Raw genomic sequence first — 13,813 nt, 5'->3', positions numbered from 1 at the left:
CCTCACCTTAACCTCCTTCCACCTATCGTATTCCCAATCCCCCTCCCCCAAGTCCCTCCTCCCTACCTTTTATCTTGGCCTGCTTGGCACACCCTCCACATTCCTGAAGAAGGGCTTATGCCCGAAATGTCGATTCTCCTGTTCCTTTGATGCTGCCTGACCTGCTGCGCTTTTCCAGCAGCACATTTTTAAGCTCTGATGTCCAGCATCTGCAGTCCTCACTTTCTCCTAATTGGAGATGGGCAATAAATGTTGCCTGTCCAATGATGCCTTTGCCATGTGAATTAATAAGAAAAAAGATTCTAGTTACAGGTAAACTACTGTACTTAACTCTCAGTTAAAACTCTGATCCCCTTACAAAATCTACATTCCTGATGAAGAGCTTATGCCTGAAACATCGATTCTCCTGCTCCTCGGATGCTGCCTGACCTGCTGTGCTTTTCCAGCCCCACACGTTTTGACTCTGATCTCCAGGATCTGCAGTCCTCACTTTCTCCTACATACGCATACAGACAGATGGGGTGGATGGATAAACTGGGAAGCAATGGTCTCTGTCCCTGTCATTCACTGAAATGATCCTTCTGGCTTGCCCTACTTGCAGTTCCTCGATCTTCCTTTTTCCAGGAGGGGCAGAACCATTTATAAAATCTCTGACTGGTTAAAAACAACAGCCTACAGCAAGTGGTGAGGACAAATAAACTGGCTTTTTTTTTTGTGGGCTGTCGGTGTTTTAATGTACAGACAAGGACAGCACCTCTTCTGAAGGTTGGCAGGCTTCTAGCTAACTCATTCACTCCCACAAACTGTTCAGATACCTGGGAGCGAATCATACAGCTGTTTGCAGGCAGAGGGTCTTTGTCATTGATGGATTGAGTAATGAGCAATTGTCAATCAGCTACTTGTTGTCATGCTGATCTGCATTTTATACACCCTCACTGGTGCCAGTTTGTCTGCAACTAAAGCTCCCCCACTAGTTGAACAACCATCCGTGTAAACAGTACTGACTGTAAGTACTGCTTTTAAAAGGTGGAGTAATCCCTTCTGCAATCCTTAGGTTTTAAAATCATTTTCTCCTTTCAGTTTACAATCTGAAGTACCAAAAAATTTAAAAAACAAAGATCATTACACATTCCAGATCATCATAACTCTGCAATTAAAAACATGCCTCTCCATCCCCTCTGAAGAGAAACATTCTTTTAATTGCAGAGTTGTTGTTATAACCTGGAATAATTTTTGACAATTACTTTAAATGTGTCTCTACTTAACTGACCTTTCTATCAATAGAATTGATTTGTCCCCATTTGATGTATCAGAATCCCTCCTAAAATGTGGCCACTTTATTAATTGTTCCTTTAATCTCAGGGACTGTGCCACAGCATCCGTCGGGAAGTCTGGAAATTCCTTTTGGGATACTACTCCTGGGGCAGTACGGCTGAGGAACGCAAAACTGTGGTAAAGCAAAAAACGTAAGGAGCTATTCTACTGTGATCTGTGTTGAAAGTGGACTGCTTAGGACTGAAGAGAGAAGGTAGTGTGCCTGTTATCACGGGTAGTGGTGTGGTGGTTATGTTCTTGTGCAACTCAGCATTATAGAAAAATCACGCTTTAGAAACAACGCTTAAAGTGTTGGCGATGTAATCATGTTACAGCTAATACTCATTTTAAAAGTTCACACTTTAGAAGCGATGTCCCGTTTGTCAATCACGTTACAGCGAATTCACATTAACAAAACATGCGTTATAGCAGAATGACCCATATGAGTGAACAAGCATTCAACTGTTAACCAGGTACGGAGATCTATCCTTCTAGATGCAAAAACAGAAATTGCTGGAAAAGCTCAGCAGGTTTGGCAGCATTGGTGGAGACAAATCAGAATTAACTTTTCAGGTGGAGTGACCCTTCCTCAGAACTGATGGTAGCTAGGAAACTGTCAGTTTATATTCAGAAGGTAGGGGGGTGTAAGGAGTAAACGATAGGTGAGGATAGAGCCCAAACAGAGAGAAGAACAGTTGAACGGACAAACAACGATCAGGCAAGGAGGGTGAATAGCTGTAAGTGGGGACTGTTAGTGGCTAACAATGGGAGGTGTGTAATAGCAGACTGTGATAACAAAGCCTGGTGTGTGGGGGTCATGGAAGAGCTCAAACCCTAAAGTTGTTGAAATTCATATTGGGTCCAGAAGGCTGTAGAGTTCTCCAAGTGGAAAATGAGATGCTTATCCTTCTAGATGCTCCAATTAACGAAGGTAACACAGGAAACATTTTCAAGAGCAAGCATTTCGGTCCCTCACACCTGCTCTTCTATCCAGTTGATCATGGCTAACCTTCTATCTCAACACCATATCCCTTGGTATCTTTTCAATATATATTGTCTGGGGTAGCAAATTCCAAAGATTCACTGTCTTCTGAGTGAAGAAATTCCTCCTTTATCACTGCTAAATGCTGTATTCCTTTTTCTGAAACTTCCCACTGATTCTAGATGCACTCCCTTCCCACCTTCCTCCACCCTGAAACCAAGGGAGATGTCCTTCCTGCATCTACCCTGATGAGCCCTGTGAGAATTGTGTGTGTTTCAATGAAATCATCTCTCAGAATATCGGCCCATTCACCTCAGTCTATCCTCCTCGGGCAGTTAAATGGTGGGATGATTGTGGCGAGTGGATTTGATTCATGCACTCCCATTCAGAATAAAGTTTGATTTGATTCCATATTTAGGGCAACACGGTGGCTCAGTGGTTAGCACTGCTGTCTCACAGCGCCAGGGACCCAGGTTCAATTCCAGCCTTGGGCGACTGCCTGTGTGGAGTTTGCACATTCTCCCCGTGTTTGCATGGGATTCCTCTGGGTGCTCCGGTTTCCTCCCACAGTCCAAAGATATGCAGGCCAGGTGAATTGGCCATTATAAATTGCCCATAGTGTTAGGTGCACTAGTCAGAAGGAAATGGGTCTGGGTGGGTTACTTTTCGGAGGGTCGGTGTGGACTTGTCAGGCTGAATGGCCTGTTTCCACACTGTAGGGAATCTAATCTTACCTAATCTTATAAGATGAAAGTTTACTGCAGTTCTGACTGTGAAGATCCCAAGTGTAAAATAGGACAAACCAGTCAGATTCTGACCTGGCCTGAATCCACAGCATTAAGCCCCTAATTTGGAACAAGTTGACACCAATTTTCTGGTTTTGCAACAACAACAATTTGCACTTAACACAGTGAAGCTCTCCAAGGTCCTTCACAGGAGTATTATCCATTAAAATCTGGCACTGAGCTAAACAGTGACTAAAAATGTAAACAAAGCACATCTTGAAGGAGAAGAGAGAACCTGATGTTTTAAAAAAATTCTCAAGGTCAGGTTCGTAGGAGAGTAGTCTGACACAGAACAAACGACCAAGAGGCGAGACTGCTAGAATATGGGCATTTTATTCCCCGCAGTGTCGCACAACGGGTCTGGCTTATACTCACTCTACATGTTACAAAAACTGGGAGCCGTCAGTTCTTGTAGAGCGGTTGCCAACAACCCACGCTCGGCGGTTAAACGTAACCCCGGAGCAGACTCACCGAACTGGAGACTTTTCCAGCTGATATACTCCCTTCCAGATATAAACATTCATGTGAACAGCAGAGCAAGGCTAAAAAACACATTCCATTCTGGTTACATACAGATAAGAAGATTCACACGGGACTAAGCAACACCTCCATTCTGGTTAGATTCACACATGTATTGGGACATAATTTTTAACCGTTTCACCACATTCCACTGCTTGGAATTTTACACCACACCTGAGAGGCTTAGGGTGGGAGGTTTCGGGTCTGAAACTATCAGGTATGTGAAAATTGGGGATGTACAAAAGGCTGGGGGAGCCTGGAAATATCAGTGGGTTGAAGAACATGGGGACGTTACAAAGAAAGGTCATGGAGAGATTTGGAAAGTGGGGATATAATGTTTACAGTCAGTGCTGGCTGATGGGGTACTGATTGCCTACTGTTCTCACTATTGAGTTATTTACCTCTAAGTGAGCTAACTGATCTGCGAATCCTTGTTATGGAATACAGTCAGTTCTGAAAAAAATGGCACAGTCGTGTGCTCATACGATCTCGCATTGTAAGAAAATTACACAATAGCTTTGCCATTTAAACTAATGGGACCCGAATCGCATTATAGCCAATACAGGTCAGGAAAGTTCCCTTTCTGCAAATAACAGTCTAAATTCCTCAATCACGTTAAAGCCAATTAGCATTGGAGACACTCGTTATAGCAGAACCAACTGTACTCTAACAGATCTAATCTGCATTATTCTGACCTAGGAATGCAGGCACTAGCTGTATTGATTACTGATTGCTTTCACTTACGAATAATCTGGTCATTTGTTTGTAGTTTTTTTCCTTGCTTGTCCCATTCTGGCCTGGTCAACTGGGCTGCACCTGCAAGGATCAAACTCCAGGTGGCTTTTCTGTTCCCTTCCCCACGTTCTTCCGTATTTCTCTGCTAACCCGTATTGGTCTTTTCATCAGGGATGAGTATTTCCGGATGAAACTGCAGTGGAAGTCGGTGACTGAAGATCAGGAACGGCGAAATTCCCAACTGCGAGCATACAAGAGTCTAATTGGTGAGTTTAATGGGGAGGTGAATTAACTTTTAGATCAGTCTGCAGCTGTCAGAGATCTACTTCAGAATATCTCAATTGGTGAGTCACCACACAGAAATTCCCGTCAAGGCTTACCTCGGAGTAGTGGCAGCCAGGGGAAGTACTGCACAGCTACAGGCACCAAGGCACAAAGCCTCAGCAAAAAGCCCATGACACTTGACAACGTCACAACAGGAATTTAAAAGTAAAATTATTTGTTTCATATAGTGTGGGTGGCATTAGCTGGGCCAGCATTTATTGCCAGTCCCAACTGCCCTTCAGAAGGTAGTGGTAAGCTGTTGCAGGCCATATGTGTCGGAACACCGACTGTGCTGTTAGAGAGAGAGAGAGTGTTCCAGGATGTTAACCCAGCTGCAGTGAAGGAACAGCGATATTATTCTAAGTCAGGATGTACGGGGCTTGGAGGGGAACTTGCAAATGATGATCTTTCCATGTATGTGCTGCCCTTGTCCTTCCTATGGCAGAGGTCACAGGTTTGAAAGGTATTCTTGACTTGCTGCACCACATCTTGTGAAGGTCTACAGTGTGTGCTGATAATGGGAACACTGAATATTTAAGGAGGTGTATGTGATTCCAGTCCAGTTGACTGCTTTGTCTTGGATGGTGCTGAGCTTCATGAGAGTTGGAATTATGCTCATGTAGGAACATGGGGAGTACTCCATCGCACTCCTAACCTGTGCCTTGTAGATGGGATTTTGTAAATTAAGCTTCAGCCTCGCTGTTCTTGGAGATGTTCTTGTAGGACAGAGGCTTAAATGCATATTTTATAGACTGGTTCAAAACCATGAGGAATTCAAGCAGAGTAGGTGGAAGCTGTTCTGAGTGCTAGAGAACCAGAGAAGACTGATGTTAGGCAATTTACTCAACAACAAATGACTCAAACACAATATGAGGACAATGTTTTTCATGAGGTGAATGTGTAATATGTGGTACACACTATTTAAGTTGATGGTGGAGGCAAATTCAATCTTTCAAAAGAAATACAACCAGAATGGAAAAGGGCCAAGGAAGGGACTAGATTGCTCATGCAGAGTGTTGGTATTAGCTCAATGGGTTGAATGGCTTCCTTAAACTTCCTGTGATTCTGCAAAATATAGTTTGAAATGACTTAATTGAATGTGCAAGAAAACCAACGATTGGAAATACAGCTGCTGAACTCTGCGGCAATTCATTTATTCTCCCCTGATATTAGTGAGTAGGGGATATCACTGACAAGGCTGTAATGGTTACAATTATTGACAAGGTGGTAATGACTAGCTGAAATTCTCATCTTACTGCTATTCCGATGAGAGATATGACACAACTATGAGTCTGACACCCAACATAATCCACAATGGTGAATGTACACATCGTGTTTGACTCCTATTCAGTGCTATAAGTATTCGGTGTGCAACCTGACTGTGAACAGTACAAAACCCTTAAAGCAGCCCATAGTCGTCAGCCATTGGATTGAGCATCTGTACACTGTGCTTGTTGGATGCTTTAAATGGAGTTCGTGGTTCTCAAGCCCTGTGGCCTGTAAGCCTCAAACATAAAGCAAGCTTCCTCATGTACCAGGTCCACTCAGTCTAACTGGAGCACGTGGAGGTGGAGGTCAGAGGTCTGCTTATGATGACGTGAGTCAGAATTCCTCAATTGCCTGTGTATATGCACCAGGCCAGTTATAGAATCCCATCCTGGTTGAGGTCCAGAACTCCACTCGGTCTGGAAGTCCAGGGTGTGGGCGTTCTGGTCTGCACTTTGTTAGAGACAAAAAAACGTTTCAGATGCTGGAATCCAAAGTAGACAAGCAGGAGGCTGGAAGAACACAGCCAGCCAGGCAGCATCAGGAGGTGGAGAAGTCAACTTTTTGGGTATAACCCTTCTTCAGGACTAGAGGTGGGATTAAGGGTAGCTGCATCTATCACTACCTCACCACTCTGCCTCTCTCCCCACAAAAACCCTCACCTCCTCCTCTTTATGTGCAGCTCCCCTTACACCCACCCCCAGTCAGATGAAGGGTTATACCCAAAATCTTGACTTCTCCACCTCCTGATGTTGCCTGGCTAGCTGTGTTCCTCCAGCCTCCTGCCTGTCTATTCAGGTCTGCATGATAAAATAATTTTTCACATCGATTGCTGAACTGACTTGTCATCCACAGAACGAGATGTCAGCAGGACTGATCGCAACAACAAGTTCTATGAGGGGAATGACAACCCAGGCCTGGTGTTGCTGAATGACGTATTGATGACTTACTGCATGTATAACTTCGATCTGGGTAAGTTCCCACTTCCACACTCTTCTCAAACACACGCATGTTGCTGACTGGGCACATCCAGTGACTCCAAATAACTATAACTTGCATTTATATCGTGTCTTTAACATTATAAAGAGCACTAAGCTATTTCACAGATGGCCACTGAGCATTGTACACTCTTACCCTGAGTTGAACAAAAGCTTAGACTAAGTGGTAACTCTTAAGAATTGGGCAAATACAAAGAATTTTAAATTTGGGGCATTCGAGGCTCAGGAACAAATATAGTTTATAAAAGAGACTTGGTTTAATCTAAAATACTGGCAACAATGTTTCTGATAAGTTTGAATTTACAGAAAGTCAATGTTGGTTGACCAACCAGTATTGGCATGTATTATCCACTTTCATCTTGGAATTATTTTGAAAACAGTAAGAAGAGTCTGCGTGTTGCAGTCTGTCTTTCCAGACTTCTTCATTGATAAGTGAGCTGTGTTAACACCATTCTTCCCTTAATTGTCCTCCTCCATGTCCCAGCATACCTAATAATGGCTTCCCTTCACCCTTCCCACACTGTTACCCTATCCTTGCTTATTCACATCCCTCACCTACTGTCCAGCATCAATTACTTCATAAAAGCTATATGCTTTTATCTGGGTGATGCTGCGGTTCAGTCTCTAGTCCTACAACTGTCCATGTACTCCGTCCCTGCCTCTTGGCCAAGCATGGGGTCCCCTCACCGCAGCGTGCTGATCATTGGGCCCTGTGTGTCTTCCATGTGGATTCAAAGTGATTCAAGGCCCAACAGGAATTAGAGACTAGGTGCCAGTGTGGCCTGGATCGAAAGGACTGTTATTCTGAAATTGTAATTTCTCTATTTATCTCATTTATTTCTATGAACTGTAATGCTGGACCTTTTATTTCTTTATTTTCTTTTTTTATGCTAAGAACCTGTACTGACGAATGTGTACCTAGGTATTTTGAAACTAAGATGGCGACTGTAAAGCTAATTCAATTGAACTCATCACGTGAATAATCTTGAATTTCTTCCAACATTCTGCAAGTTCAAAGTCACCCTGTTCAGCTTCTATAAAACACTGCAACATCCTCCCTGCTTGTTTCTTGCTCGGACTGAATCCAATGATCTAATCCCATGATGAGCTGTTTGACCCTGAACTCGGGTTCAACTCTGCCTCCCTCATTAACCTTGAAATACCTTCCGACTCAGACTGCCTTGTGCTAGGGTCCAGGTATCAGGCTAGTCAATCTGATTTCTGCTAATCATTAAAATAAAGCAAAGAATTGCAGATGCTGGAAGTGGGTAGCAACAGCAGAAATCGCTGGAGAAGCTCTGCAGGTCTGGAAGCATCTGTGCAGAGAGCAGTTAACATTTTGAGTTCAGTGACATTGATTATTGCCTTCCTTTGTTGTAAAACATTTAACGGGTAGAAAGCGCCATATTAATGCAAGTTGTTGTATAAGCGGACATGATTATCATGATGGGCACACGATTACCCAGGCAGTATTGTGATGAACAAGTTTTTTTTCGTGTTGCTGACTGAGGAATAGTGTGAATAAATCCAGTCAAGAGCTGTGGGCTAAAGTATAACATATTGTCCATATGGGTTATGATTAGAATAATTCACTGCATCTCGAGCCCTTTCAACCCATTGCACTTCTGCTAGCTCTCTTTACTGCCATCTCTTCCTGCACTTTACCCATATTCTGGCAAATTTCTTCATTTCAAGTATTCACCCTTTGAAAGGTATTGGGGCAGATACTCCAATGGCCAGACAGTCGTTACTCCAGGATAGGTAGGAGTTGCACATGGGGACTCAGCAGAATCCCATTGTAGCACACTCTGAAAGCAATATCTGGGAAATTTTGAATTTTCCTCTGAATGCCTCTATGCCTGGAAGTCTTCAAAAGTCTATTAAAAATTAGAGACTGTGGGTGGTTCTGACAAAATTAAGTACAATAGTTAGGACAAAGTTAGACTGTATTAATACATAGTATATTCCAGAGTAACTATAAAACTGATCTTGCAGTTAAGTCATTCAACCCACCTCCCCCCTTCTAGTATACCCCCACAAGAGGGCAGTACGGTGGCTCAGTGGTTAGCACTGCTGCTTCACAGCACCAGGTTCGATTCCAGCTTCGGGTGACTGTCTGTGTGGAGTTTGCACATTCTCCCCGTGTCTGCATGGGTTTCCTCCGGGTGCTCCGGTTTCCTCCCACAATCCAAAGATGTGCAGGGTAGGTGAATTGGCCATGCTAAATTGTTCATAGTGCTAGGTGCATTAGTCAGCGGGAAATGGGCCTGGGTGAGTTATTCTTTGGAGCGTCGGTGTGGACTGGTTGGGCTGAAGGGCCTGTTTCCACACTGTAGGGAATCTAATCTAAAAAAGACCCTGCCATAACATCCTGCCAACACAGGTCATCTTTGCACCCAAAGCACTCCCCCACCAAACCTGACATTCAACCTCCCACAGCCAACTGAACCCAGTTTTCTCTCGCCCCTCCTGACCTGACCACCTTGTATTCTGGCACTCTACTTAGCTGGTATCCCACCTGTCTGGCATCCTATCATTTAGCACCTTACTCCTCTCCAGCTGGTACCCTGCCTACCTGATATTGTATCCCCTATCCAACTGGCAACCTAACTTCCTAGCACCATAACATCATACTTGGATAATGAGCCTTTGTTAGGCGCTGTCAAATGTCGCTATCCGCACCTTTTACATTTCAGAGTAGAGGGTACAGTGGCTGACTGCTGTAACAAGGCGAGGTTAACCTTCGCCACAAAAGAACTGTCAAAAGGCAAATACGTCCACACTCTGGCTGGAGATACAAGCAGCCTCTCATCTAAGAAGTACAGAGCGCCCTCCTCTTCTGTAAATAGAAAGATTGGAGTGGCATCTGTGTGATATTGCTGCTCCCTAGGAATTTGAGCCCATTAAATCCGCTTTCGGCATCCTTTCATATTGCTGCAACCTGCTGCTTAAAAAGATACACTTGTCTCCTCTTAACTTAAATCCTTGTCCATTTGATTATTGACTGTTATCAGTGGAAACAGTTTCTCTATCTATTCTATCAAAGCCCTTGAATAATTTAAATGTCCTCTTAACCTTCCCAGTTGAAAGTACAGCTCCATCTTCCTCAGTGTTCAGGTTCCTCAGCTCTGATACCATTCTGAAACTTCCTTCAATCCTCTCTGCAAGCTGAGCATTTACAATAGTTGTCGTTATGTTTTTGCAGGCTATGTTCAGGGAATGAGTGACCTCCTCTCTCCGATACTGTACGTTACACAGAATGAAGTCGATTCCTTCTGGTGTTTCACTGGTTTCATGGAGCGAGTGGTGAGTGCTCCCAGTGCCGTGGATAGTCTGCTTCACCGAGTACAGAAGAAAACAGCACCTTTCACATCCTCAGGTCTTCCCACGTTGCTGGTAAAGCAATGAGATGCAGCACTGCGGAAACAATAGCCTGGTGATCTAATCTCTGGACAGTTAATCCAGAGAGCTGGATAACAATCTGGGGTCTCAGGTTTCAATCCCACCACGGCAGATGGTGGAATTTGAATTCAGTTTAAAAAAAATTTGAGTCTCATAGAGTCATAGAGATGCACACCGCGGAAACAGACCCTTCGGTCCAACTCGTCCATGCCGACCAGATATCCCAACCCAATCTCGTCCCACTGCCAGCACCCGGCCCATATCCCTCCAAACCCTTCCTATTCATATACCCATCCAAATGCCTCTTAAATGTTGCAATTGTACCAGCCTCCACCACTTCCTCTGGCAGCTCATTCCATACACGTACCACCCTCTGCATGAAAAAGTTGCCTCTTAGGTCTCTTTTATACCTTTCCCCTCTCACCCTAAACCTCTGTCCTCTAGTTCTGGACTCCCCCACCCCAGGGAAAAGACTTTGTCTATTTACCCTATCCATGCCCCTCCCAATTTTATAAATCTCTATAAGGTCACCACTCAGCCTCCTCATGATGATCATGAATCCATTGTTATAAAATCCCATTTCGATCACTAATGTCCTTTTAGGGAGGGAAAGTGCCATTTTCACCTGGTCTGGTTGAATCTTAACTGCCCTCTGAGTCATTAGGGATGGGCAGTAAATGCTGGAGGAGCACAGCAGTTCAGGCAGCATCCAACGAGCCACTGATCCAGAATCTGGATGATAGTAGTCAGTAATATTTTTAGGATGTTCTATTCCACTATTCTTAGGTGCAGAATTAACAACTGTATCTCTCTTATTTAACTCTAACATAATAAACAATGCTCAATAAGCCATACGCATTTTGAAACACCCTGTAGTTATCCAGCAATATGTGATTCTCTCTACAGTAGTTGGGGATTAAGTACTCGTCCAATTTTATTTTTAGCAAAATATTGTGGATGTTGGAAATCTGAAATAAAATAGAACATGCTGGAGGTACTCCGCAACTCTGGTAGTATCTCTGCAAACAGAGAATTAATGTTTCCAATCGATGACTTTATCTCCAGTTCTGACAGAAAGTGATTGGTCTGAACCATTTACTCTATTCTCCTGTCCAGAGATGCTGCCGGACCGCCTGTGTGTTTCCACCATTTTGCATTTTAGATGTATCTCTGATAAGGGAAGATTCTAATTCTGAGCAAATGGTTTGAATTGTGGTTGTGATTATGGCTGTTTCGTTTCTGGCAGTGTTAATTCTATCAGTGTTAGCAGTCTTGTCTCTTATCTCTGTTCACAGCACCGCAACTTTGAGGAGAGCCAAGAGAGCATGAAAGAACAGTTAGAAAAGTTGGCCCTGCTGCTGAGAGTTCTGGATTCTGCACTTTGTGACTTTCTAGGTCAGTATCTGAGGAGTTGCGCATGGCACTGTGTGTTTTGTGATCATCAGTGAACATTCCCACCCTGACCTTTTATGACGGAGGGAAGGTCATTGGTAAAGCAACTTCCCTAATTCCCTAATTTTCTTAGCCAATTGGCATAGGAATAAGAAAATTAAGGAAGTAAACACGTGGCTAAGGGATTGGTGTGGGAAGGAGGGATTCCACTTCATTGGGCATTGGCATCAGTTTTGGAATCAGGGGGATCTGTACCGTTGGGACGGTCTCCACCTGAACCAATCAGGTACCAATGTTCTAGCGAAGAGGATAACTAGGGTGGTCAGTAGGACTTTAAACTTCTGAATTGGGGGGAAGAGAAAGTGAAAGTGACAAGGAGTATGGCGTTTAAATGGAAAGATAAGCAGCAGGATAGCATATGTGCAGCCGGATTTAAGCTTGAGCCAAACTGGTAATGCAGCAAAAAGGAAGGATAACTTAGGACATCTTATGACTTCCAATATCTCTAATGATAAGAAAGTTAGCATTAAGGCACTTTACCTGACTGCTCGTAGCATTCGTAACAAAGCAGATGACCTAAAAATTCTTGGAAGAGCAGGGTCGGATTAGAACAAGTCAACATGGATTTAGTAAGAGGAGGTCGTGCCTGACAAACCTGTTGGAATTGTGAATGATTATGATGTGGTAGGCATCGTGAATGATTATGATGTGGTAGGCATCACAGAGACATGGTTGCAGGGGGTTCAGGACTGGCAGTTAAACATCCAAGGATTTACAACTTATCGAAAAGACAGGGAGGTGGGCAGAGGGGGCAGACTTGCCTTGTTAGTTAACAATGAAATTAAATCTATGGCACTGAATGACATAGCGTCGGATGATGCGGAGTTTGTGTGGGTGGAATTGAGGAACCACAAAGGCAAAAAAACCAAAATGGGAGTTATGTACAGATCTCCTAACAGTGGTCAGGACCAGGGGCGCAACATGTACCGGGAAATAGAGAAGGCATGTCAGAAAGGCAAGGTCACAGTGATCATGGGAGACTTCAATATGCAGGTGGACTGGGTAAATAATGTTACCAGTGGATCCAAAGAAAGGGAATTCATGGAATGCTTACAAGATGGCTTTTTGGAACAGCTTGTCATGGAGCCCACAAGAGAGCAGGCTATTCTGGACCTAGTGCTATGTAATGAACCAGACCTTATAAAAGATCTTAGAGTAAGGGAACACTTAGGAAGCAGCGATCATAATATGGTAGAGTTCAGTCTGCAGTGTGAAAGAGAGAAGGCAAAGTCGGATATAATGGTGTTACAGTTAAATAAAGGTAACTATGAGGGCATGAGAGAAGAATTGACAAAAATAGACTGGAAGCAGAGCCTAGCAGGGAAGACAGTAGAGCAAAAATGGCAGGAGTTTGTAGGTATAATTGAGGACACTGTACAGAGGTTCATCCCCAAGAAAAGAAAGATTATCCAGGGAGGGATTAGACAGCCATGGCTGACAAAGGAAGTCAGGAAATCTATCAAAGAAAAAGAGAGATCCTATAAAGTGGCCAAGAGCACTGGGAAATAAGAAGATTGGGAAGGCTACAAAAACAAACAGAGGATAACAAAGAGAGAAATAAGGAAGGAAGAGGATCAAATATGAAGGTAGGCTAGCCAGTAATATTAGAAACAATAGCAAAAATTTCTTTCCGTACATAAGAAACAAACGACAGGCAAAAGTAGACACTGGGCCACTTCAAACTGATGCTGGAAGCCTAGTGATAGGAGATAAGGAAATAGCAGGAGAACTTAACAAGTACTTTGCGTCAGTCTTCACAGTGGAAGACATGAGTAATATCCCAACAATTAAAGGGAGTCAGGGGGCTGAGTTGAGTATGGTTGCCATTACAAAAGAGAAAGTGCTAGAAAACTAAAAGGTCTTAAAATTGATAAATCTCATGGCCCTGATGGATTACATCCTCGAGTTTTGAGGGAGGTGGCTGAGGAAATAGCGGAGGCGTTGGTTGAGATCTTTCAAAAGTCACTGGAGTCAGAGACAGTCCCGGATGATTGGAAGATCGCTGTTGTAACCCCCTTGTTCAAGAAAGGACCAAG

The 13,813-nt window shown here is 43.6% G+C and overlaps 1 protein-coding gene across 4 annotated transcripts in view; it reads left to right on the top strand.

Moving 5' to 3' along the window:
• Positions 1-13,813, top strand: part of tbc1d17 (TBC1 domain family, member 17) — a 46,754-nt gene that overhangs the window by 19,412 nt on the left and 13,529 nt on the right. For all 4 annotated transcript variants that reach the window (XM_043679538.1, XM_043679539.1, XM_043679537.1 and 1 more), the window contains 5 exons: positions 1,363-1,466; positions 4,507-4,601; positions 6,781-6,897; positions 10,129-10,229; positions 11,621-11,720. In XM_043679538.1, coding sequence (XP_043535473.1) covers positions 1,363-1,466; positions 4,507-4,601; positions 6,781-6,897; positions 10,129-10,229; positions 11,621-11,720 — 517 coding nt within the window. The remainder of the gene's footprint in view (positions 1-1,362; positions 1,467-4,506; positions 4,602-6,780; positions 6,898-10,128; positions 10,230-11,620; positions 11,721-13,813) is intronic.

The sequence above is a fragment of the Chiloscyllium plagiosum genome, chromosome 39 (assembly GCF_004010195.1).
Source record: "Chiloscyllium plagiosum isolate BGI_BamShark_2017 chromosome 39, ASM401019v2, whole genome shotgun sequence".
Lineage (NCBI taxonomy): Eukaryota > Metazoa > Chordata > Chondrichthyes > Orectolobiformes > Hemiscylliidae > Chiloscyllium > Chiloscyllium plagiosum.
The sequence above is the reverse complement of the archived record's forward strand: the minus strand, read 5'-3'. Positions and strand labels throughout refer to the sequence as shown.